The following is a 26,733-nucleotide window of genomic DNA, read 5'->3' as shown; positions in this document are numbered from 1 at the left end:
ACAGTAGAAACAGAACAGTGAACAACAAAATTATGAAAATATAGATGATACCACGTCTGAGGGGCTACTGAGTTATCTCAGATATTACGGTAAGTTTTTGTAAAAGAGAAGGATCGAGATCAAGGTTAAAATTGACCTGGAAATTGAATATTATTTTAATCTGGACAAAATACTGCAAATGTTTTTAACAACAGCTGTGATATAAGTTAACTATTTAGTATTCCAAAATAACTTCCTTTTGGCACATCACATTATAAATAACAAAGTTCAGTTATGAACCATATTGATGATAAATTATGCATTATTGAAGTTGTAGCGTCAGCTTTGGTCCAATTTTCACTAATTTGTATAAACAGTTTATACAATGTACATGTACAGAAAACTGTAGCATAAATTACTTTGGCTGCAACCCCTGATCCAGAAATTTTTGAGTCTAGGAATTCAATATACACCTTGGCTCATTTTGTTTACAGAACAGTCTGGATAGTAGGATGCGGCCAAGGCTTTCCTGAAGCTTTAAGTTAAAAAAAAATGTCAAAAAATCATTGTATTTTGATAACATCTCCAAAATGCACTGACTTTGGAGCCTATAATGTACTCTTATGAAGGCATTTGTTTTACTATTAAGCAATAAGGCTTTTGAAACATATTCATTTAAGGTCAAAGTACAATAAATGGGCTATATCATATATTTTGGTAACACTTTTAGTGATTTGGAATACAACTTTGGCTAGTAGAATTAAAAAACTTAAAATCGAAAAAATAATGCATTTATCTCTTTTATATTTCCGCAATATTACTGAATGAATTCTTTCAAAATAGGTGAACATTTGTATACAAAGCACATTAACTTGGTGAAAAAAGTTCTGAAATTTGTTTTATAATAATCAAATCTCCAATTAAAATTCCAGATTGTTCTTGTAAAATGATATATTCATTATTGTGCTGGACGTGTCTGCTAAAAAAAGTTCTATCTAATATAATTTCTGCGAAAAATGCTAAAATGTGTAATAACAATTTTTCAAGGGCAATAAATCCTATAAGGTGTTAATTAACAAGTTCTTTCAAGTTTGGACATGTTTGATTATTCGTAGATGCTATTTTGCAAAACATTTGTTATGTTTACAGTTCCTCTCCAGCTACAATGTATTACAGTTTCTTCAAAAATGGGTAAAAATCCTCTTTCATTAATATTGCAATAACTCCTTTCAAGGAGGCAACTGATGATTTGTTCATTGTTGATTTACTTGTAGAATTCATTGACCTGAACATTTTTGTTATTTACAGTTTCTCTCTAGCTATTATACACATGTAGTTTTCAAGATATGTGTAATAACCAAAAACTGTGAAGTTTTCTAACAGGCCTTTTCGATTTTGAGAATGTGCCTTAATTTTATCATACATTTCCAAATCCATTTTTAGTTCAAAATTCTGTTACATTATAAAATAAACTATTTCTATATCATGTTCTAAGCTTAGTCTAAGAAAGACAAAATTATCAAATTTTCATGTTTTGCCATTTACAATAAATTCGTTCAGTATGCAGCTATTACTCATCAGGATTACAGTCAAAGAAAGGGTTAAAAATTAAACCTACATGTAGGACAAAAATATTTGTTACTGAATTATGAATTTTACAATTTAAGCTGCATTTCTTTTATAGGTACATATATAAAAGAATCATAATGTGCATTGATTCAAACAAGTTTAATTTTAATACCTGTGATAAATACCATATGATAATTAATTATTTCTAATCTCTTTACTACTTCTATACCTTATAAAAAATTATTGTTAAAACTTTTTGTTTAGCTATTCATGAATTCATGAATTCGATTTTATAAATAGTTTAATTTCTCTCTCTGGTTCATATCACAATGAAACTGTAAAGGTGACAAGTTTGACAAGGTGATTATTAGCAAATGTAATGTAGATGATAGGTACATGCAAGGGGTGTGTCAAAATGCATGCACCAGAAACATGGATGTTTCAACGTTAAACATGATTTTTAAAAATATATATATAATTTTAGTATTTAAATGAGCAAAGGATGGTATTTCTATAGATCTTGAAGCAAAAAAAAGTCCAGCAACCTTTATATTTAAATGAAGTATAGTATCATTACTGTAAAGTCAAGAAGTTTGTATATGCTGTATACTTTAAAATTTATAAATGCACTTTCAATACAAAACTGTGAGTGACACAAATTTATAATATCTTCTTAAGCTCATGTTCATAGTCATTCATGGGGCCTGGAGAAACTATAATTGTAACATGGTGTTTGAAGATAATTTTAATTCATTTTGACAATTTTTTTTGGGGGGGGGGGGGGGGGGAGGGGGAGGATAAACAATTTTACAGAATTAAAAATAAGGTGTTTATAAAGTCAAACCACACGATAATAATTAAAAAGAGATACCCTCATATATCAATTAAATGCATACTGGACATGATGGATAAACTTAATATACATGTAATTAGTGCCCAAATAAATGTAGACTTACTCTCCTTTACTTTTTTCATTATTTCCATACATTATAAATTCTGGTTCACTCAATGTTCTTTTGAACCATTCAATGCTTTCCATAAGAGAACTTCTTCTTCGCTCAGTAGGATTTTCAGATGTCATTTTTTGTTCTTTTAAGCATGACTCACAATGTTCTTTTTTGTTTTTAATATTATTATTTGTTTCCTTCTCTGGTGATTTATTTTTGTTTACATCAGTTTTCCTATTCCGTATGGATTCTTGATTGACACTGTCCATGAAACTACATGTATTTGAAACTTCTGCTGATGCTGCTTTGACTGTTTGTGAACATTCCTCCTCAATCAGCATTTTGATTCAGTGCAATGTAAATGATCACAGACTATAGTTTTGAAATGTTACTCTCTTGAGTGTTTCTATACAAATGGGGCTATCAGATTTAATGCATTGCATGTTTTGATGTAAGAATCAAACATACTCCAATCAGGGGAGAACTATTCTATTTTTATCTAATCCACGTGGGAACACATCACAGACCACGAACAAGGTCAATGTCAATAACCAAAGCCAAAGGGTTGGGGAAGGTTTGCAACTGTACCGGGTTTGTCTTCTCTGTAAAGAAACAAGAAAGCAACTCACGGTTTATCTGGTTGACTCTTACGATCTCTAAATTCTTCTCTATAAATGTCTTCTAACTTATTCATACTAATAGTCCGGCGAATCCGAACATTTTTCGCTGTACTTTTTGTTGCCATTTTCCGCTTCAGTACCTTGTCGCTTACATCAAAATAAAAATAGTAAACAATGTGAAACAGTTACTTGTCTGGTTCTTTTTCTCAAAGATGTTTGTTAGAGCTAAAATGATAAAGTGGATATTATGCATTGTTAAATTATTTATTAGGCTATCATAGATGTATTTATTTTTTACATGCCGTAAGCGATCATTTGGGGTGAAGAAGATGAAGACCGAAAAGACAAACATTGAAACGACAGATGGTAATGATATGGCAGAACTTTATGATTAAATCATGACCCCATTAGTGTTCAGCATCTTCGTACTGATTACAAGATTGATAACCCCAAATACAAACCTCCTGATTTAATAAAAAATTGGACGAATGAGATATTTTTTTAAAGATCCATTTCATAATATATGGTATCAAGATAAAAAAAAAGTTATAGTAGGAGATCTATGTGTTATGATTGCCAATGAGACCGACAAGTATCAACTACCATATAAAGAAAAAATACCATAAGAAAAAATGAAGACCTAAAAGACAAACATTTAAAAAAAAAACAGATGGTTATCACATCGCACAAGATATCATATAAGATTTTATTTATCAATCATGACCCCTTCAGCATGTTCAGTTTTAATACAATAGGCTATTTCTTGAATCATGTCTTTCATCGGAAAAGATGGTCAATTTCGCACGCCTTTATGACGTCATTTACCAGATAGAAGGAGCGCCTGTATCCCTGCACTATTAAAGTTTCAAGCACTTTTAGAATCGTCATTCAGCAGGGTAGTCTAGAAATAATTTATGTTCCGTAAGTACGTAATCTTAATTCCCGTATGACTGAAGGGATGGTGACCAACTTATTTCCCAAATATTTTGTGCAGTATACATGGTATTATAAGATCAAACTTTTTCATCCGTTCGCTCAACATGTGTTGGAATTGACAATGCCTAAATTTTGGTCACGTGGTGATGGAAGTCACATGACTGATCCATCTAACTACCGTATCCCAGAACTGGCGTATTCAATAGGCTATATCTCGAATTATGTCCTTCACCGAAAAAGATTGTCAATTACACAAGCCCTTATGAGGTCATTTACCACATAGAAGGTGTGCCTGTATCCTTGCACTATAAAATGTTCAAAGCATCGATAGGATCTTCATTCTGCAGGGTAGTCTAGAAATAATTTATGTTCGGTAGGTACGTAATCCTCGGAACTGGCATATTCAATATTTTATTGGAAAGAGCACAATAGAAGTGTGATCCATATACAGATATAGTTAACAATTACATTTCCAACAAACAAAATAACAAAGTCTTATTAGTTTACATTTGGAATATAAGTAATAAATTATTCTTTATCATGATTGATATATTTACCATATATATATGCTGAGTGTACTATCAAAATACATTTATTTATAGTTTTTATGAATATAATATTGAACACACATACACACATACAATGTATATATATATATAAATACATGTATCCATTAGTATCTATATCATGTATATAGGATTGGTATCTGGTGAAACAGCATGATGGTCCCTAAAATCAAGATCTTCTTGTATAATACAAACGACATATGAAATTAGTGTATTATAAAGGTTATTTGATGATATTCCAATATATTTTTGTATGGGTTTTGCTCATTGTTGAAAGCTGTACGGTGACCTATAATTGTAAACTTCTATGTCATTTGGTGTCTGGTGGAGTGTTGTCTCATTGGCAATCATACCTCATCTTCTTATTTTTATATATACAATCAGATTTTAATTCTTTTTCAGAATTTGGGTTTATAATTTTGTTAAAATTTTCAATTAAATTATTTGTATCTATCATTTATAGAGGGTATTTTTTGTTTTGCATATCTACCAGTTTCCATGGTTTATCAGTGTGCACTTATTCTTAATTTGGTGAGATTTTTCTAAGAATTTTAAATATCCTTGTTGTTTGAACATATTGAATTCAGTATGAATTTTACTAAAAAATAAAAGTTTCCCAGAGTTGCCCTCTCTTATATTAGACAGTTCTAATTTTATGTTGGTTTTGTAAAAATCTTCTAATGTATGTTTGAAATTAAGTGTTATAAAGGTTATTTGATGATATTCCAATATATTTTGATAATTCAAATAGTTTATTAGACCATGAATTTTCTCTATTTTTGAGAGTTTTTTCTACTTCAAATGCAGCCCTGAGAATTTCATGTGGACCTTCACTGTTCACCAATCTCATTGAGAGTTTGAGACATATACATAATATTTATACATAAGATGATAACACTTTATGCTAACAGGTAATGCACCCAATTCACATGTTAAAGATAATTGTACACGTACTGATCACAAGTGACAAGATTACAACCCCAAATCTAAACCTGATTGCAAAAAATGTTGGTCAATGAGACATTTTGTATTCTTTTGTATCAAGATATAAAAATAAGGAGATCTATGTGGTATGATTGCTTAAAATCTATCCACTAGAGACCAAAGGACAAGGATGCAAATAGCTACATGTCACCATAACAAGTTCCGTTTAAGGTTAGAAATATGCCCATGTATCAACTCACAAAACTGCATGTGATTTCGAAAGAAATGAAACTTTTCCACAGAATCATTTCCTCTTGGTCAAGGTATTTAAACTTTTGTTAGTTGGCTTGTCCCATTGAATAAATATAATAGCTATTGTTCTCTTTGTAGTTTATTCACTTGGGCCTTATTAAAAATTTCTTCTAAGAGAAATCCATTATTGAGTAATTTACCAGAAGAAAAAATTTATTTTCTTAGTAGATAAAAATACATGTATTAACTCACAAAACTGCATGTGATGTTGTATGTTACAATTCAATATCAATAATATTTTTTTCAATCTGTTCAATGTAAACACTGATTTAATCATAAAAAGTTGATTTCTGACAATTTTTTTTAGCATTGTTCCTATTGAAATTTGCATTTTTTTTGTGTTTGTTTAGTTACATGTATAGACTACTTTTATGAAGGCCTTAATTTTAACATGGTCATTTTCAAGTTTTTATTTGTCAAACACACAAAAAGACAAATTTCAATAGGAACAATGTTGTAAATTTGACCAAGAGGAAATGATTCTGTGGAAAAGTTTCATTTCTTTGGCAATAACACCACAAAATTCACTCTGAGTACAGACTCACTAGCTGCAGGGCTTAGCTTTTATGATCCTTGTGATATTTGTTTGACAATTTGTAGACTCTATAATCATGATGATCCACTATGGATAGTATGGTCTGCAAATTGTGAAACAAAAATATCACAAGGATCATAACCATATAAAACTTATTTTCCATGAATCATAAAACATGGAAAAAAAGGAGTGTTACTAGCATGTTTCTGATTGATTAGAATCTAAATCTACATGATCATGCCTGTAATTAGTGTAAAAATATATATTTGATGAAATAAATAGATATTTAGGTAAACAGAAAGAGGATGCAAGGGGTATTTGTCCTGTCCAGCAGACAGTTCTACATGTAGTTGCTACTGAATGTTATCAAGAATCAATCAATTACTATATTTACCACCATCATAATCATAGTCTTTTCGTTTAACATACTTTAAATATTTGGGTTATCATGACATTCATTTCATGCAGTAGAAGTGATTAAGGTTTAGTTTATATTCAGGTCCATATCATGTAAACCATACTTTTATATTGATTATATTATTTTGCTACAAATGTTTTGTAATGATGACACTATTTTGTTACCACGAAACATAATTGAACATGTTATGTATAATAGATTTTTGTTCTTTTTGCTTCACATCACGATGTGAGGCTAGTTAAGTTTCATATGATATACAATGTACAAGCCATCTTGAAATTATAACTTAACATAGGTTAGTTCTTATTGGTTTCCTGATGAAGTTGCCAAGATTCTATTGGTCTAAATGTGTTATAGAATTAGAAACACCCCACAGAAAGGAAAAGAAATTAGCACTGATCGATAGTCTAAATTATACTTTATTATTACTTTTATGCTTAATATGCATGGTATTCTAGATTCCTTTTATTCATATTTTACATAATATTCAAAATGAGATGTGTATAAATGTAGCGCTATTCACAATGCATTTACTCAGTGCTGACTGATATATTAGTATTTATATGTTATAAGTAGTTTGTTAGTCTATCAAAGTATACAATTTAGAAAGTTTGGGTCTAGAAAGTGCACTTAAAGAAGTACATGTTAGTACAACAAAACAACATCCAAGTATATAATGTCAACAATATAACCCTTCCAATTCAGTTAATTTTAAGCATCAATTATGTGGACTCATGCTGTCTACTTTAGTTGGAGATGAAGTCTAGAGTATCAATTTTACTTAAAATGGATCATCTATATATATTTCCTCAGATAGAATTTCATATACTACTTTGCCAAATTGTAGATTTTACACTGATTTTTTTCAAAAATATAATTTAAAGTATGGGTCACCATGCTATTATTCAAGTAACAAGTTGTGCAATTTGCAAAGATTATTCATAAAAAAACACTTTTTAGTAAATAAAAAGAAATATATAATTAAGAATTTTGTAATAAAATATGAAAAGATAGGTTTTATAATGTACTTTAATTAAGAAAATAAAAATTAAAAATGGTGTCACCAAAATTGTTTTCTTGCTACAAGTTAAAAATGGAAATTTCTTATACATTCCTTTATAAAATTTTCACTATTAGAGTTATCTCCCCTTAAATGGCTAAGTTGAAAAATTGATTCTAACAAATACAAACATTTGGTATTAGTTAAAACAGTCTAAATAATGCAATAAATCATTTATTTTTCTTTATTCAAATAAACAGTTTTACACATACCTTGCCAATCTGTCTCAAAATTTGCAGATTGCAAAGAACTAGACCAATAGTTAACTGCTATTTTAAAATCAAAGATGGTGGTATACAGTTAATCTACCTTAAAAAAATTGAATTCATTAGAGAGAGTAGAAATATCAGTATCGTGTGTCAGTCTAATCATAAAGAACTGAATATAACCGCCAAGGTCTGATGAATGAGTTTTGTTTTTGTTTTTACTATTGTGTGTTTTATTTTCCTTTCACAATCTAGACATAATTTTTTTCGCTCAGAATAGATGGTAAAATTGAGAATGGAAATGGGGAATATGTCAAAGAGACAACAACCCGACCAAAGAGCAGACAACAGCCGAAGGCCACTAATGGGTCTTCAATGCAGCGAGAAAATCTCGCACCCGGAGGTGGTCCTCAGCTGGACCCTAACTAAAATTGTGTACTAGTTCAGTGAAAATGGATGTCACACTAAACTCCAAAACATATAAATGAACTAAAATTAAAAAACATACAAGACTAACAAAGGCCAGAGGCTCCTGACTTGGGACAGGCACAAAAATGCGACGGGGTTAAACATGTTTTGTGAGATCTCAACCCTCCCCCTATACCTCTAGTCAATGTAGAAAAAAGAAACACATAGCAATATGCACAGTAAAACTCAGTTTAAAAGAAGTCCGAGTCCGATGTCAGAATAGGTAACAAAAGAAACTACGCAAAATGACAATGATACATAAATGAACAAAGGACTACTAGCAGTTACTCGCATGCCAACTCCAAACCTCAATTAAACTGATTGAGAGATTATGTCTTCATCATATGAAAATCAAGTACAATCCCTCCCGTTAGGGGTTTAGGTTCATACCATCATAAAATATATGAGAAGAACATAACCCGTATCATGCCAACAACTGGTTTGAGAATAAATGTGTTTATTTCCGATGCAAAGACCCTATGAGTGAATCAATATTAATACCAAAATGCTTATATTTGCTTCACTGTTGGGTCAGACTTAATGTTAAATAACTAATAATAGTGTAATGCTACTTGAGTGATATTGTTTTTTTTCTCAGTCGAGTAGAAAGAGAATGTATGACATCATGAGTCTACGTCATTGACTTTGTCTAGGAAAACATGCTCTAGATCATGTTAATAATATAAATTGTACCAAACTGCTTTTCTGACAATTTAAATGATTAAATCTACGCTTTTCTCCAAGTACATTTCTTTTTTTTATTTTATAGAGATGAATAAGAAAATTGAACTTATAAAAGAGGCATTAAGTGATGAAGAAACAAATATCACAACTTTCCAGAAATTTGCAATCAGCTATGGAGGACTTGTTAATAATGACATAAGGAAAAAAGTATGGCCAAAGCTGTTGAAGGCAGATATTTCCAACATTTCATCCAAACCAGGTAAAACTTGATTTTTGAATACTGTGAAATTTTTTTATTCATGGTTTTCATGGATGGCTTTATCCACAAATTTAAGTGTCAAACGAAATATAACAACTGTTGTCCAAATCAAGACACAGAAAGACCCCCTAGTAGTTTTCACTACATGGATATCGGCATATAATCAAGAGAATTTATTTTTAGAAGTTACTATTTTAAAAATGCAAGGTGATTTAATTTTAGCCATGGTTATGTATGTCATTTTCTATTTTAAGACTTTTATGATGTATTTAAATGGGTTATTATGGTTGCAAACTCCATTGGAAATTTGACAATAACTTTAGTATAAGTAAATATAAATCTATGAAATTTAAACACAAGGTTTGAAACCACTAAAGGAAGGTTGGGATTGATTTTGGGGGTTATGGTCCCTACGGTTTAGGAATTAGGGGTAAAAAAGGGGCCAAAATAAGCATTTTTCTAGTTTCCAGACTATAACTTGTGGAACAGTGTACGGAATTGTCTGAAATTGTACCACAAGTTTCCACACCACAAAGGGATGGTTAGAGTTGGCTTTGGGGGGTTATGGCTCAGTCTGTTTAGGAATTAGGGGCAAAAAAGGGGGGAGAAACAAGGGTTTCCTGGTTAATGGACTTTAGCTTTGTTTCTTTATCTTGGTACTTTTTGCTATTTGTTTGCTAGTTCTAGTATGAAATATTTTTTAGCTGTTTCTAGAAACATCAAATACTGTGATTTAAATACATATAGTATTATAATAGTGTATATCAAAGGGTTCAGTGGTAATAAATTTTTATACTCTGAATTGGTTATTCTTTGTTTGGGTTTTTTTTGCATTATTGTTACCTCCCTTACAAACTTTGTTTGATTTCAACTAAATTTAAATTTTAGGTTTTTTTTTATATGCTGAATCTAACCATGTTGTTAAATTTTAGATATCAGACCATTCTAGGTAAATTAAATGTCCCATTTCAAATTTTTAAGATCCTTGACCACATTTATTTTGTGTCAGAAACCTGTATTATGTCAAAAAATTTGATCACTATCCAAATGCAGACAGTATCAAGCTTGAATATTGTGTCCAAACTTGCCCCAACTGTTCAGGGTTCGACCTCTGCGGTCATATCAGGCTGCGCTCAGCGAAGCATTTTATTTTATTTATTTCTACAAGTAAAATTTATCATCCTGTTTAAGCAAAGTTTAATTTACTTCATTGTACTTTGTATTTGCACATTGCTTAAAGGAATTTTCATGAAAATATTTACATTTTGTCTATATGACTTATTTTTGAAAAAAATCAATAACTCAGAACAAATCCTGAGATAACTCAATACAAAAATAAGGAGAAGTGGTATGATTGCCAATGAGATTGCTTTCATGAATTCTTACAAAATTATCATACAATATTTGGTTCAGTAAAGACAAAATATTTACTCTGTAGATTTTCAGTTTTTGTCAATCCTTAGTAATATGGAAACAAGCATATCTGGTTCGTTTTTTTGTATGCCTCTGCCACTAAGTGGCAAGGGCATATAGTGTGACCTATATGAATAACAGGCGATGTGGGTATACGTCAATGAGACAGCAACCCATAGCGGAAAAATTAAAATTACCAAAAGACATCTTGAGGGCAACATACAGTTTTCAACAATAGACAGATGTCTATACAATATGTCAAACTCTTAATCATCCAGAATCTATAAAAGTTGGAAATAATTGGACATACAAATGTATACAATCAAAGATCTGCTATCAGACTTGGAACAGGACCCATATAGATATGGGGCAGGGACCGTAGGGTTAAAATAGTTTAATGATATCTCAACACTCCCCCTTTTTATTCTTCATTTGAGGAATAACAAAGTGTACATAAAACAACATATAATGACAGTAATTACGGGAAAACCATTGAGAGCTCTGATGTCAGTGGAAAAGATCAGATGAGTGTTGGTAATAGAGAGAAAACTGACAAAAACAGGTCTCTAAACACAATAGCTCTGATAGAGCTTTCCTAAGTTGAAGCCATATTAATTATGTGTAAAAAATATATGATTAACTTTTTTCTTATAGAAAGTTCTGTCTTAGAGGGACATAGGGATTACAATCAAGTTGTGATGGATGTAAACAGAACTTTAAAAAGATTTCCACCTGGTAAGGTTACCCATTAACATTAAAAACTTCATGATGTTTGCACAGCATATGACTATTTTTTTTATGAAAGCTGGGTTAAAGTACAAATGTACAATATGAGCTGTCACTAATAGTATTTACACGGTTATTTTATTGAAAATTAATGGTTTATGACAAGAAGTTATTATTCAGCTGAAAGAAATTTCAATTAATTTCAGCCATTTTTGTGGTATTTTGTTAATGTAATTTGTTTATTTTTTTTATCCATCCTTTACATTTGTTTGCCCTTCCTACGATGAAGTGGTATTTATGTTTTCTGGTGTGTGCATCCATCTGTCCAATTCAAGGTTAAAATTTTGTTTCAAGAAAGTTTACCATGAAGTAACATCATTTTAAAACTTAGTACACATGTTAATTATGATAAAAATTTATTAAAAAATATATATGCAAAATATATTCAATATTCAATACCAGGATAAGAAGTTATCCCCACAGTAGTGTCAAAACTAATAATGGTCTGTTTCATTGATTTTGATGTACTTAATACTTACAAATTTCCAATGTTTGGTTTTGAGCACCGTTGATGAGTAATACATTTTTATCGTGATATGGAAATGCTAAATTGTTACCAGTTAAAATTGCTGAAATTTGATTGCTTTGAAAATATTTTAAGATCTCATAGAATTTGAATTGTTACATTAATCCATAATGGTCTACTTTTGCAGCTATATACAATGTTTTTGAAATACAAGTTGCTGAAGTTGTAATGCAAACAATATAAAAGGCTGAAATTCCATTATAAATCAAACTTAAAGATTTTTGACTGATAATAGAAAGAGAATGAAAGGATTAAGTTCGGTAAGGGCCAAATTTGGCCCCGATTATTAAGTTCAATGTTTCAGGATAAAAAATGTGTTATATTGACGAAAAGACATGTGAGAAAGTTAAATAGAACTATTTATGTCAGAGTTTTATTTTGAAGCGTTGATTTGTACATCCTAAATAGGTCAAAAATAGAGATTTTTGCGAAATTTGACAAAATCGTACTGATTTCAACCAAATTAAGGCTTAGGAAACAAAGAGCGCAAGGCTTCGACAAACTAAATATTTAAGTCCGATATGTAAAATGTCATTACAAAGATTGTGTTAAAAGATCTCTTTTGTCGACGCCTGCGCTCTATGTTTCCTGACTTAGAAATCAATGGAAATTTACCCGTTTTCATAGAATTTTTTGTGGAAAATCAAAATGATTTTCAACAAAAAGACATATTTTCTATCTAGTCATTGTATTAGCTATGATTCATTGTGATATTGGTCAATTAATTCTAATTTATATTTTAGCTAGAAATAGAGGCCATTTTAGAGCCTTATCGAACCGCACCTACTCCTTTAATTAAGTCTCCCAAACGAAGTTTGGGAAGACTTATTGGTTTTGCTCAGTTCTTATTCTTCTTCTTCTTCTTCTTCTTCTTCTTCTTCTTCTTCCTCTTCCGCCGCTTTTAAATTTGAACTTGTCATCACCCATTCTCCGAAACCGCTTGTCAGATTAACTTAGGATTTCACAATATGTTAGACTAACATGTCTAGTGGTGCAATCAGGGTTTTGTTTGTGCAATGGGGTTTATAAAGGGGTACTTTGAGGGGAAAAAAGAAAGGAGGGTTTTACTATAGAACCCTATGGGATTTTATTTTTTTTAATTTTCAAATGATTATAAATTGAAAATTGTTTGTGATAGACACAATCTTTTTAATTGAAAATGTTCTAAATGATAAAGCACATTAAATGAAATACAGGGTTAGTCCCCAGGGGTCACCCCCACCCCCTGCCATGTGAGAAAGTTCTAATATCTTGTAAGTGGTCAAGATCCCCACCCCTAAACCATATATATTCTGGTTCGTCATGCTAAGATGATTTGAATGATATACAGGGTTAGTCCCCAGGGGTCATCCCAACCCCCTGCCATTTGAGAAAGGTCTAATATCTTGTAAATGGTCGAGATCCCCACCCCTAAACCATATATATTCTGGTTTGTCATGTTAAAGCACATCAAACAAAATACAGGGTTAGTCCCCAGGGGTCACCCCCACCCCCTGCCATTTAAGAAAGTTCTAATATCTTGTAAGTGGTCAAGATCCCAACCCCTAAACCATATATATTCTGGTTTGTCATGCGAACATGGTTTGAATGATATACAGGGTTAGTCCCCAGGGGTCATCCCAACCCCGTGCCATTTGAGAAAGTTCTAATATCTTGTAAATGGTCGAGATCCCCACCCCTAAACCATATATATTCTTGTTTGTCATGTTAAAGCACATCAAACAAAATACAGGGTAAGTCCCCAGGGGTCACCCCACCCCCTGCCATTAAAGAAAGTTCTAATATCTTGTGAGTGGTCAAGATCCCAACCCCTAAACCATATATATTCTGGTTTGTCATGCGAACATGGTTTAAATGATATACAGGGTTAGTCCCCAGGGGTCATTCCGACCCCCTGCCATTTGAGAAAGTTCTAATATCTTGTAAATGGTCGAGATCCCCACCCCTAAACCATATATATTCTGGTTTGTCATGATAAAGTACATCAAATGAAATACAGGGTTAGTCCCCAGGGGTCACCCCCACCCCCTGCCATTTAAGAAAGTTCTAATATCTTGTAAGTGGTCAAGATCCCCACCCCTAAACCATATATATTCTGGTTTGTCATGATAAAGCACATCAAATGAAATACAGGGTTAGTCCCCAGGGGTCACCACCACCCCCTGCCTTTTAAGAAAGTTCTAATATCTTGTAAGTGGTCAAGATCCCCACCCCTAAACCATATATATTCTGGTTTGTCATGCAAAGATGGTTTGAATGATATACAGGGTTAGTCCCTAGGGGTCACCCCAACCCCCTGCCATTTAAGAAAGTTCTAATATCTTGTAAGTGGTCAAGATCCCCACCCCGAAACCATATATATTCTGGTTTGTCATGCTAAGATGGTTTGAATGATATACAGGGTTAGTCCCCAGGGGTCACCCCAACCCCCTGCCATTTAAGAAAGTTCTAATATCTTGTAAGTGGTCAAGATCCCCACCCTGAAACCGTATATATTCTGGTTTGTCATGCAAAGATCGTTTGAATAATATACAGGGTTAGTCCCCAGGGGTCATCCCAACCCCTGCCATTTGAGAAAGTTCTAATATCTTGTAAATGGTCGAGATCCCCACCCCTAAACCATATATATTCTGGTTTGTCATGATAAAGCACATCAAATGAAATACAGGGTTAGTTCCCAGGGGTCACCCCCACCCCCTGCCATTTAAGAAAGTTCTAATATCTTGTAAGTGGTCAAGATCCCCACCCCGAAACCATATATATTCTGGTTTGTCATGCGAAGATGGTTTGAATGATATACAGGGTTAGTCCCCTGGGGTCATCCCGACCCCCTGCCATTTGAGAATGTTCTAATAACTTGTAAGTGGTCGAGATCCCCACCCCTAAACCATATATATTTTGGTTTGTCATGCAAAGATGGTTTGAAAGATATACAGGGTTAGTCCCCAGGGGTCGTCCCGACCCCTGCCAATTGAGAAAGTTCTAATATCTTGTAAATGGTCGAGATCCCCACCCCTATACCATATATATTCCTGTTCGTCATATCTCGAACATTTGAATGACGTATAGGGTCAGTCCCTAGGGGTTCCCCCCACCCCCAATGTTCTAGTATCTTGTAAATGGTTGAGATCCCCACCCCTAAACCATATATATTCTGGTTTGTCATGCCAAGATGATTTGAATGATATACAGGGTTAGTCCCCAGGCATCATTAATGCATATAACTTTACTGGACCAAACCAATTTTCACTGGACTTTGCCCAATGTCAGGCGACCCTGGGAATTACGAATTATGGGAGCTTCGTTTGGGAGACTTCGTAACAGCATCCTGTTACAATCATTTCTTGTTTAGAATATTTCTACAAATACTGTCATGTAGAATGACGATTTCATCTGAATGGAAAAAAGTTTAAATGGTTTATGTACACCATACTTCATCTTCATTTGAAATGAAGCTACTGTGGATTCATTATCATTCGTGTTGAACTAATTTTCGGTTTGTTTTTTTTTGTGGGTAAAGGTTGACCACGAATTAAAATATTAAGAAAAATACATGTTTTCTACAGGTCTGTATGCAGAAAGTGTTAAAACCACAAATAAATATCCAACGAAATACAATATTTCCTCAATCTGCGAAAATTGATGCTCAGGATAATAAATTAATCCACTATATTCTCTGAAATGAAAAAACTTAAAAGTATTTTCTCATAAGTTATACTTTCTTGCAGGTATGGATGACGATGTACGATTAGCATTGCAGGACCAGTTAATTGACCTCATTATGAGAGTGTTAGTTAATCATGAAGAACTTCATTATTACCAGGTAATATGACTTCTTTCGAATCAAAATACATTTAGACTTTACTGTAAACATTTATTGTTTCAGTATAAGTACCGGAATGATATATTTATGAAAAAAAATTTTTGTGAAAAACATAAGCTTAACTTTTCAAAATTACCGTCCATATTTTAGAAAAGCTAGTATAAGTAAAAACAGAGGAAACCCTCTATTTCTCAATTGAATTGTTTCATATTTTTCATGTCGGGGCCTTTTATAGCCGAATTTACGGTATTGGTTTTTCTGATTGTTGAAGGCCGACTTTGGTGGATAGTTGTCTCATTGACAATCATACCACGTCTCCTTATTTTTGTATTACGGGGAGGGTTAGTCACCCCGTAACATGTTTAACTTGCCACATTCTGTATGTGCCTGTCCCAAGTCAGTAGCCTGTAATTCAGTGGTTGTCGTTTGTTGCTGTGTATCATATTTGTATTTCGTTCACTGTTTTTTTTCATAAATCAGGCCTTTAGTTTTCTAATTTGAATTGTTTTAGATGTAATACCACCAAATCATAGTACATCACATCTGGTTTCATACGAAAAAGGGTAGAGAAAATATTCCCTTGAATTGGACAGTTGTAGGAAGTTAACCCTGCATTTCATTGCATAAAAAAATTTCTGAGCATAAACATATATCTTGGGTGTTTCAAAGCACCGTTCTTTTTTTATTTGGTGTTTCTATGAAATATTCTGGAAACTTGAGGTTACATGGTTACTAAGCTTGTAAACAGGAAAAAGGGGTGATAATTTTATTGGTTAATTTCCAGTGATGGTTATTATCTTATATGCAATGAAATGTTATGTTATGTGAAATTTTGTCAGTAGTACTGGACAGGATAAAACTTTATTCATGCCAAGTATTTCTTTATTTGAAACAAAGATAAATTCTGCACAATCTTTTGAAAAGTGCCAATTTAACAAAGACTAATAGGGGAAAAACAATGGTGGTATTACTCCTTTACATTTGTCATTTCAAGGCTTTTTATAGCTGACTATGTGGTATGGGTTTTGCTCATTGTTGAAGGTCGTACAGTGACCTATAGTTGTTAACTTCTATATCATTTGGTTTCTGGTTAAGAGTTGTCTCATTGGCAATTATACCACATCTTCTTATTTTTATTTTAAACACCAAAAAATCAATAAATGATTCAATCGTCTTGAATAAATCCATAGATGAAATACAACATAAAGTTGTGACAATGTGAAAGAAAGTGATCATATCTAATTTAATGATGATCAAAGATAACAGGATGATTTATATTATAATTTGTTCCTCATTAGGTGGCTGTTTTAATGGGCAAAATATTTAGGCAGGATGTTTTGAAGTCATTTATTGTCATCATGTACAGGTTTCTATATTACATGTAGGTCACTTTCTGAGTTTGAGTGGAAAATTCAGTACCATCACTGTCTTAACATTGAAAAAAAAATTACAAAATTATAATGACACAAAAAAAATCATTTATTTAAGTTTATTTTTTTTAGGGAAATAACAATTATTTCTTGTTTCTTTGATAGGGTTACCATGATATTTGTGTTACAATTCTGTTGGTTGTAGGAGAGGATGCTGGGTTTGCCCTCATGGATATATTGTCTTTAAATCATCTAAGGTAGGTCAAAATTGATGATCTTTGAAATTTCCTCCCCATTTCTAGTATATATAAAACATATAAATTTGTACTCCAGATCATATGCTAAACATAAGCAGAAGAAAACTTGCCTTGAAATGTGTTTACCTTTATTGTTACTTCTTTTGCCTACATGTATCTTTGATGAGAATTACCTAACTGATTATTGTGAAATTGCTGTTTCTTTATTATACATGTCTTTTTTCCAGTTATCACACTTTTACCATGATTTTTTGGAAAGTTTGGAACTATTGTTCCAAGTCTTTCCTAAGGCACCAGCCTCCCAAATAAGTAGTAGCATAACTAAATCTACAAAATGTATACACACTGAAATATAGTTCCCTATATTTCTCAAGTCTGTGCACATATGCACATATGAACTGTGAAAAATTAAGTTTATATCTTTTGAGCAGTTTATTCAAATATGAATGTCATTAAGTTTTGTCAATTTGCAGGCTATTTTTATACGACTGCAAAAAATTTTGCGGTCGTATATTGGTTTGACGTTGGCGTCGCTGTCGTCCTCGTCTGAAGACACATTGGTTTTCACACAATAACTTTAGTTTAAGTTAATGGATCTCTATGAAATTTTACCATAAGGTTCAATACCACAAAAGGAAGGTTGGGATTTAGGGGGTTATGGTACCATCAGTTAAGGAATTAGGGGCCAAAAACGGGCCAAAAATAAGCATTTTTCTAGTTTCCAGACAATAACTTGTGGAACGGTGTATGGATCTCTCTGAAATTATACCACAAGTTTCCATACCACAAAGGGATGGTTTAGATTTACTTTGGGGGGTTATGCTCAAACCGTTAAGGAATTAGGGATAAAAAAGGGGGAAAAACAAGGGTGTCCTGGTTAATGGAAAAATACTTTAGTACAAAACATAATTTAAAGCAGTGTAAGGGAGGTAATTCAAATACATCATTAATACGCAACAGCATAGTGTATTGCACAAAAGCAAAAAAAAAGGGGGGGGGGTAAATTTTTTTTTTGTGGGGGGAGGGGGGGGGTCAATTCGCAACAGCAAAGTGTATTGCACAAAGCAGAAAATTGAATATAAATTCAAATCATATAACCAATTCTAAGTTCTTTGACTACAGTTATTCTGTGTCAGAAACCTTTTATGTTTCAAATATTTAATTACAATCCAAATTCAGACCTGTATCAAGCCGAATATTGCGTCCATTTTTATACCCCCGCTTTAAATTTTTCTCAGGAGCTACTTGACAAGGATTTCTGAAATTTGGTTTCAGGATTTATATTAGTAAATTACACCGTGTGATGCGTTTTCAGATACATCACTCAACAACTTCCTGTTAAGCGAACACTTGTATTATTTTACACATGATAGCTAAGTTGAAAATTTTTATTCGCATTTTTCTCAGGAACTACTTGACAAGGATTTCTGAAATTTGGTTTCAGGGTTTATATGAGTAAGTTACACCGTGTGATGCGTTTTCAGATTCATCACTCAACAACTTCCTGTTTACCGAAATATTACGGCGGGGGTATCATCAGTGAGCAGTAGCTCACAGTTTTACTTGTTGCCCCAACTGTTCAGGGTTGGACCTCTGCGGTCGTATCCAGCTGCGCTCGGCAAAGCAATTTATTGTCATTTTAATAAGGTAAAAGTAATGACACAATACCAGAATGATTGACAACTGTCATGATCACCAAACAATCAAGACAAGGTGGGCCCTTAATTACAATGTCCAACCTCCTTAAATGCAATTCATTGTGATCAAATTACTAATCAACCTCAGTCTTACATAATTAAACAAACCCTACATTATACATCTCAATACACAAATACTTGACCTCATTATTGAATACACAAATGTATTTGATATATAGAAATGATAGATTTATTCATTGCCTATCATTTTTTATCTAAACTTCATAAAATGATTCTGTAAATTATGTCTGAAAAATAAATGATTAAGGATTAACAAAATATTTTTTTCAAAGGAAAAGACAAAATATGAAATCTAAATATAAAAAAGGTATTCAAGTAATGTCTATATTTTACTTGATAAATCTGTGCAATAATCGTCTGTATTATAAATATAAATTAATCAATAATTTAAGTAACACTTATTTGTTATTGGCTTGAAACATTAAGTAAAATTTCAAACTCTACATCGAGCAAACCGATTGTCAAATGTCTTTTAACAATTTTAATCATTTGAATACAGAAAGTGTAATTTTGCAATTTTCAATGCAAAAAAAGGTTTTTAATTTGTTTGTGTTGAAAAAGTACATTTTCAATGTCCTTTTCTGGAAAAATATTAAATTATAGATTGAATTAAAATACAATCTACAACTTTTAATCTTCATATAATCATGATAATTGTTTTCAAAATCAATAAGCAATTCCTAGAGGAGAAAATAGTATACAATTTAAACAAAATTGTTGTGCAAATTAAGGGACCTGCTGCCATTGATTCACATTTAGCTCATTTTATCTACTGAAAAAGTGCTTATCCTTCTAAAGACCTACAGTTTATGCAATTGTCAGCAGTAGTGCTATATTTATGTTCTTTTTTTTTATATGACCGCAAAAAAATTTTGTGGTCGTATATTGGTATGACGTTGGCGTCGTCGTCGTCGTCGTCGTCGTTGTCGTCCGGCGTCGTCGTCCGAAGACACATTGGTTTTCGCACTCTAACTTTAGTTTAAGTGAATGGATCTCTATGAAATTTTACCATAAGGTTCAATACCACAAAAGGAAGGTGGGGATTGATTTTGGGGGTTATGGTACCAACAGTTAAGGAATTAGGGGCCAAAAAGGGGCCAAAAATAAGCATTTTTGTAACTTCCAGACATAACTTGTGTGTTAGTGTATGGATCTCTCTGACATTGTACCACAAGGTTCCATATCACAAAGGGAATGCTGGGATTGATTTTGGGGGTAATTGCCTCCAAATTTTAGGAATTAGGGGCCAAAAAGGGGCAAAAAAACAAGCATTTTTCTAGTTTCATGACAATAACTTGTGTGTAAGTGTATGGATCTCTCTGACATTGTACCACAAGGTTCCATATCACAAAGGGAATGCTGGGATTGATTTTGGGGGTAATTGCCTCCAAATTTTAGGAATTAGGGGCCAAAAAGGGGCAAAAAACAAGCATTTTTCTAGTTTCATGACAATAACTTGTGTGTAAGTGTATGGATCTTTATGAAATTGTACTTCAAGGTTCCATATCACAAAGGGAAAGCTGGAATTGATTTTGGGGGTAATTGCCCACAACGTTTAGGAATAAGGGGCCAAAAAGGGGCTAAAAATAAGCATTTATTCTAGTTTCCAGACAATAACTTGTGTTCAAGTGTATGGATCTCTCTGAAATTGTACTGCAAGGTACCATACTACAAAGGGTAGGCTGGGATTGATTTTGGGGGTAATTCCCTAGAAATTTGAGGAATTAGGGGCCATAAAGGGGCAAAAAAAACAAGCATTTTTCTAGTTTCAGGACAATAACTTGTGTGTAAGTGTATGGATCTTTATGAAATTGTACTGCAAGGTTTATTGTATCACAAAGGGAAAGCTGGGTTTGAGTTTGGGGGTAATTGCCCTAAATGTTTAGGAATTGGGGGCCATAAAGGGGCCAAAAAACAAGCATTTTTCTTGTTTCCAGACAATAACTTGTGTTCAAGTGTATGGATCTCTCTGAAATTGTACTCATACATATGAACCTCCCAACGGGTGTACAATAATCCCGTTTTCAGGGGTCTCCTCCCGACCTCCCGTTGAAGACAAAAAAATCCCGTGTATGAAATCAGAGACATATAATACAATTGTATTATATGTCTCTGATGAAATATTTCATGAATGAAAAATTTCAGCCCAACATATCTGGTGTAACTGACATTACCTGAAGTTATATTTTACCTGTAAATCAATTAACATGCATAATTATATGGCTTCACTTGTCACCCTGGGTGTCAAACATACTGGTTATCAACGATTTTTACCTCAGGCTGATTGTGTAATAAAACTTTGTATTTAAAATGAATGTTGGGTTTCTTCCCTTGATTTATCCAGTTTTAAGTTATTTTCCTTTAAATAATGTAAATTTTTAAAAGAATATAAATAAAATATAAATTGAACAAATAATCATAAAAGGATGGTAACTAAATGATTTTAAATGTCTTAGGACAAATAAAAAAATAATAATTTGAAAATTATTTGAGGGGTCTATACTTCCTTTCAAGGCTTAAATTGAAATTTATATAATAACTATGACCCATGATCACAGTTTGAATGTGTTACTTATCATGCATTAAAAATCTACTTGCAAAATAAAGATACAAAAAAAAAAAATCTACTTGCATAAAGATATAAAAAAAAGATCTACTTGCAGATAGATAAGCAAATGTTCTGATTGCAATGAATAATAGTAAAAAAGATATGACCTAAAAAATTTAAAGAACATACTAATAAAGAAGAATGTTAGATTGAACAAGTTCAAAGTTTAAAAGGATAGAGAAAATTTATAAGTACAAGGGTACTATAAACATAATACATTCGGATGGAAAGTTGAAGAAAACACACTTTAACAGACAATTTCTACAGCACACGGTTACATTTACGACAGAATTTATGTCGATTAAAAACCTCCTGATCTGAGTCCTAATCTCCTGACCAAAATTTCCCAAACTCCTGATCTGAGTTTCACAGTCCATCACATGTATGTGTACTGCAAGGTACCATACCACAAAGGGAAGGCTGGGATTGAGTTTGGGGGTGATGAATCATAAGGGGTTCAAAAAATTTGGGGGGGGGGGGGGGTTCCTTTTTTTTCTTTATAATTTTCCATTTTAAATTGGTTATTTCTGATTTATATATAAAAGCAAATAATAATGATATGGTTTGAATAGATAAATTAAAAAATTTTAAGTTCTTGGACCACATTCATTCTGTGTCAGAAACCTATGCTGTGTCAAATATTTAATTACAATCCAAATTCAGTGCTGTATCAAGCTTGAATGTTGTGTCCATACTTGCCCCAACTGTTCAGGGTTCGACCTCTGCGGTCGTATCAAGCTGCGCCCCAGCGGAGCATTTTATTGTCCACAGCATACCTAAATATGATTTGAAATTATTCAAACTACTCTTCCAATCATTCCATTAGTGATTTCTATCACTTTGATTATAATCTGTTAGTTAATCCAAACACCGGTGCTAAAGAGCTGCAAATTGCAATCTAAGGGAACAAACAAACACTTTGATATTTTAGGATAGTTAAGCTACATATTTAACTATTAGAAATAAATCTAACTTTTATTTTATTTTTTATCAGAATTAAGTTGGGGTTCCCATTCCATTGCAAAGCATCATAAATTGTGCTTCATCTATTTTTTATAAATTTTAAATGGATGTTGCATTGACCTTTTTCTTTATGTTTTATACAAAGAATTGTTTGTTTATCTGCAGAGATTTTATGGATTCTAATATGGACAGAACAAAACACATGTTAAATTATTTATATCCAATTGTTGGAAGGGCTAATCCAGAGCTCAGGGATTTTATGGAAAGGCAAGTAATAACATTTTATCTATTTATGAATGTCCTTAAATATTTATGGATGTCCACAAACTGATTTTTAAAAAGATCAGATGTAAAACGGTATATATTCAGAAATGGTTCAACATTATTTTCCTATGTGAAACGTATATCTATTTTTGAATAGACATTTATGATACATTGTATAACATATTGGTAACACAAATGTACCGGTAATGATGGCACTCATTGATGAAGTTTGGATTAATGCAGTCACTTTCTGTTTCCAATACCTTGAATATTTTACTTAATATATTTTTTTCCTTTTCATAATATGATATTCCCTATCTGTATTATGAGGGTAGGAATTAAGAGATAACTGTATTGTATTTGAAGCTTTGCAGACGTCCATCGGTAGTTTTACTGTCGCAAATTGAGTTTACCTGGCGAAGCGTAGCGGAGACAGGTAAACGGATATTTGCTACAGTAAAACTACCGATGGACGTCCGCAAAGCTTCAAATACAATACAGTTACCGGGTATCTCTATTCTTATGCAAAATAAACAAATCGTTGAATTTTAGTCATAATATTTCAGTGTAAAATTTTCATTAAACAAAAATTCCGCGAAATAATGTTATCTTCTTTGGCGCCTAAACTATGTGACATTATAGGTATGCTTCCGGCATCAAATGTAAACACCGGGCATTTTCTGGCTTCTTGTCCGCTTCAGAATGGAATAGAATTTGATAAAAAGAAAATTTGTAGGTGCAAAATGTAAGTTTTTTTGCTTATTATTGGAGAAATTACATGTCAATACATTCCAGAATTCAAAATGTCGGCTTCCTCAGTTACAGACAAGGAGATAGAGAATTTTACGCTTACTGTCATCCAATCAGAACCATTGATACAAAATAATTGCATTAGAATAGCCTTTATCCTCAACGTCAAATGCCCCCTGATAGCTACAGTAAGAATAAAAAAGGCCTTAAATTTTTATAGTCTTTTGTCATATTGTATTTTTGAACAAGCATAGGGTGAAACAAAGAAAAATTATCATTAACAAACATTTTATCATAAATTGTTGTGAACTCCATTTACACCATTTGTTATATGAGCATATTTAACCCACCAAACACAATTTTTTTTTATTTTAGGCTGGAATAGCAGGATAAGCAAAGGTTCATGTAGTTTATCCTGGTCATTCCTTAACTTAAAAAAAAAAATCTTCTTATCTGAAACCAATTGGTAAATTTACACTAAACTTGGACACAACCATTCTTAGGGTGTCTATTTTGAAAATAATTTTGATTATGGATGCTGATACACTAATACATTGTCCATGTTACTATAGATAAATCAGTGGGGTCAAATGCATATGAATGTAAAGCATTCTGAAGTTATGCAACTTAAATGAATGAAAGGTTGTTGAAATGGTCCTCTAATAGTGCACTTTCAGAATAATTATCTATATATCCCTATTGACCACCAAGAAAAATAGAAAATAAAAAAAAGTGTACAAAAATTGTTATTGGGCAGCATCAGCTGTCTCCAGCAAAAAATTGAGATCTGTTTTCCAATACTTTTGCACTGATGCAAAACCAAATCCAGTTTCGATATTCATGAAGTAGTGTTACCAATACTTTTCAAATTTTAATAAGATAATAGTAATTGATGACAAGACGGAGGTCAAGTTTGATGTTGGCATAAAGGAGTTATTGTCCTTGATTGATTTGAAAATGGCACCTTATATTGATTCTGTACAATAACATGTTATAACATGAGAAAACCTATTCCAATCCCTTTTAAATTTTAATATATTCTTGCTCATGAAAAAATGAAGGTCTAGATTGGTTTTGGAAATTTTTAATTTTGCCATTAAGGAGTTATGGTTCTTGATTGTTTTAACAATGACACTAGTAAATGTATGATAAACTTGGTTTACTGTCATTTTGATAGTCTTTTGTTTGTATCTCTAAACATAAAGTGAACTTCAGATAAAGTATTTGAAAGACCTGATATTTTCTAGGGTAAAACTATCAATTTCAGGTGAAACACAATGATGCCAATGCTAACTGTTTATCAAATAACAACTTAATAGTACTCAGTTAAACATTTTTGATGCCATTAAGCCATGAAGTTTCTAAAGATTGTTTGAGCAGGATTGATAAAGGCACAATGGAATTGTATTGACAATGCAACATTTAAACTTTTCTTAATTAATGTAAATATATCAATACATGTACATGTATCAGTTTGATTTCAGGTCTGAGGTGGGAACAGTATTTAGTTTAAGTTGGCTGATAACATGGTTTGGTCATGTTTTGGATGATATCAGACACATTGTGCGGTTATATGACTTCTTTATAGCAAACCATGGCCTGATGCCAATATATATGGCAGCTGCTGTGAGTATTTATAACTTTAGTATTTTATCACAATAATAGAAATGTATTTAATGATGTATGTAAATTGCATTTAACAACAAATATAAAAATTAAAAAAAAATTACATGGAAAATTATTACTTTAAACACCCAACTGTGCATTCTGCAGGGGCGGATCCAGAACCTCGAAGTCTGGGGGGCACCATGAAACCAAAATTAAAGATTTGTTTAGATATATATATATGCGAGTGTGGGTGGTGGTGGTGTCATGTATTGGGGATGATGGTGGTCATGGAAAGGGGGGGTGGGGTGGGGGGGGGGGGGGGGGGGGGGTCAGGTCTTCATTTCTATATCTTTTCATTATTTTTGGATTCATTTCTTTCTACTCTTTTATTTGCTGCCATTGTCCTCTATTCTTTATAGTTCATCACACCTTTAATCTGTTTTCTATATTTTTGGGCACATTTTTTTCTAGTCTTTACTTTTTGACCATTATTCTCTAATCTGTAAACCCCATTCATACCCTCATTCACGGTAAACCATTCATACCCTCATTCATGGTAACCTATTCATACCCTCATACATGGTTATTAAAACAAGAAAAAAATGTGTATACACATATTCCTGTACTATAATAGAAAAAGAAAGGATATGGGGTATCCATCCACGACACAAAATCAGTACATGCACAGCAAAAAAACACACAATAAGCAAAGGAACAGCGCTTTTATTGCTGTTCTTTATCTCAAATATGAGTATACGTTTTCTAAAAATACAATATCTTATTAATGATATATATATAAGGCACAGACCATTCATGTTTTGTGGAGGGGGAAGGTTTTTTTTTAAAAGACAAATCATTGGTTTCCATAAAAAAATAAGGGAAAAAAAACGACATTCAGTTTAAAAAAATGCTGTATGCATTGAAAAAAAATCATTTGTTGTTTAATAAAGTCCGAAAAAGACTGTTCTGAGAAAGACACATTCCCCAGAAACCGTATACAATGTGAGTGTTTGGTAATAAAGACGTATTTCATATCGATACTAACATTCCTGACACTAAACATCTATTTTTACATATTCTTTTCAGACAGATTTTAGTTGGTAATTTCTTTCCTGATCAGAAGATTTCTCATGTTAATCGATCTTGATCCTGTAATATTGTATT

At 32.4% G+C, this 26,733-nt stretch overlaps 3 protein-coding genes and 1 long non-coding RNA gene across 8 annotated transcripts in view; 2 read left to right on the top strand and 2 right to left on the bottom strand.

The window, feature by feature from the left end:
• LOC127701298 (diacylglycerol O-acyltransferase 1-like) overlaps window positions 1–3,257 on the bottom strand; it is a 35,527-nt gene extending 32,270 nt beyond the window's left edge. The window contains exon 1 of one of the 2 annotated variants that reach the window (XM_052205173.1): window positions 3,125–3,257. In XM_052205173.1, the coding sequence (XP_052061133.1) occupies window positions 3,125–3,240 (116 nt within the window). In that variant the 5' untranslated portion in view covers window positions 3,241–3,257. Of the gene's footprint in view, window positions 1–2,504; window positions 3,049–3,124 lie in introns of those variants that run through there. The other variant, XM_052205172.1, reaches the window with a different exon arrangement.
• The window catches only part of LOC127701268 (nuclear factor of activated T-cells 5-like), a 347,248-nt gene that overhangs the window by 254,853 nt on the left and 65,662 nt on the right, over window positions 1–26,733 (top strand). The window contains exon 15 of one of the 4 annotated variants that reach the window (XR_007981965.1): window positions 9,865–9,893. The exons of the other annotated variants lie outside the window; for them this stretch is intronic. The gene's annotated coding sequence lies outside the window, so the exon portion shown is untranslated. Of the gene's footprint in view, window positions 1–9,864; window positions 9,894–26,733 lie in introns of those variants that run through there. 4 annotated transcript variants of the gene reach the window in all.
• The window catches only part of LOC127701328 (TBC1 domain family member 20-like), a 31,521-nt gene continuing 8,196 nt past the window's right edge, over window positions 3,409–26,733 (top strand). Inside the window, exons 1-7 of the mRNA XM_052205218.1 lie at window positions 3,409–3,481; window positions 9,310–9,483; window positions 11,551–11,631; window positions 15,937–16,031; window positions 17,567–17,658; window positions 23,113–23,214; window positions 25,446–25,587. Of these exons, the coding sequence (XP_052061178.1) occupies window positions 3,445–3,481; window positions 9,310–9,483; window positions 11,551–11,631; window positions 15,937–16,031; window positions 17,567–17,658; window positions 23,113–23,214; window positions 25,446–25,587 (723 nt within the window). The 5' untranslated portion in view covers window positions 3,409–3,444. The remainder of the gene's footprint in view (window positions 3,482–9,309; window positions 9,484–11,550; window positions 11,632–15,936; window positions 16,032–17,566; window positions 17,659–23,112; window positions 23,215–25,445; window positions 25,588–26,733) is intronic.
• Window positions 8,512–26,733, bottom strand: part of LOC127701394 (uncharacterized) — a 203,940-nt gene continuing 185,718 nt past the window's right edge. Inside the window, exon 2 of the long non-coding RNA XR_007982010.1 lies at window positions 8,512–8,776. This is a non-coding gene — a long non-coding RNA (uncharacterized LOC127701394). The remainder of the gene's footprint in view (window positions 8,777–26,733) is intronic.

The sequence above is a fragment of the Mytilus californianus genome, unplaced genomic scaffold (assembly GCF_021869535.1).
Source record: "Mytilus californianus isolate M0D057914Y unplaced genomic scaffold, xbMytCali1.0.p SCAF_5, whole genome shotgun sequence".
Lineage (NCBI taxonomy): Eukaryota > Metazoa > Mollusca > Bivalvia > Mytilida > Mytilidae > Mytilus > Mytilus californianus.
This window is presented reverse-complemented; position numbering and strand designations above follow the sequence as displayed.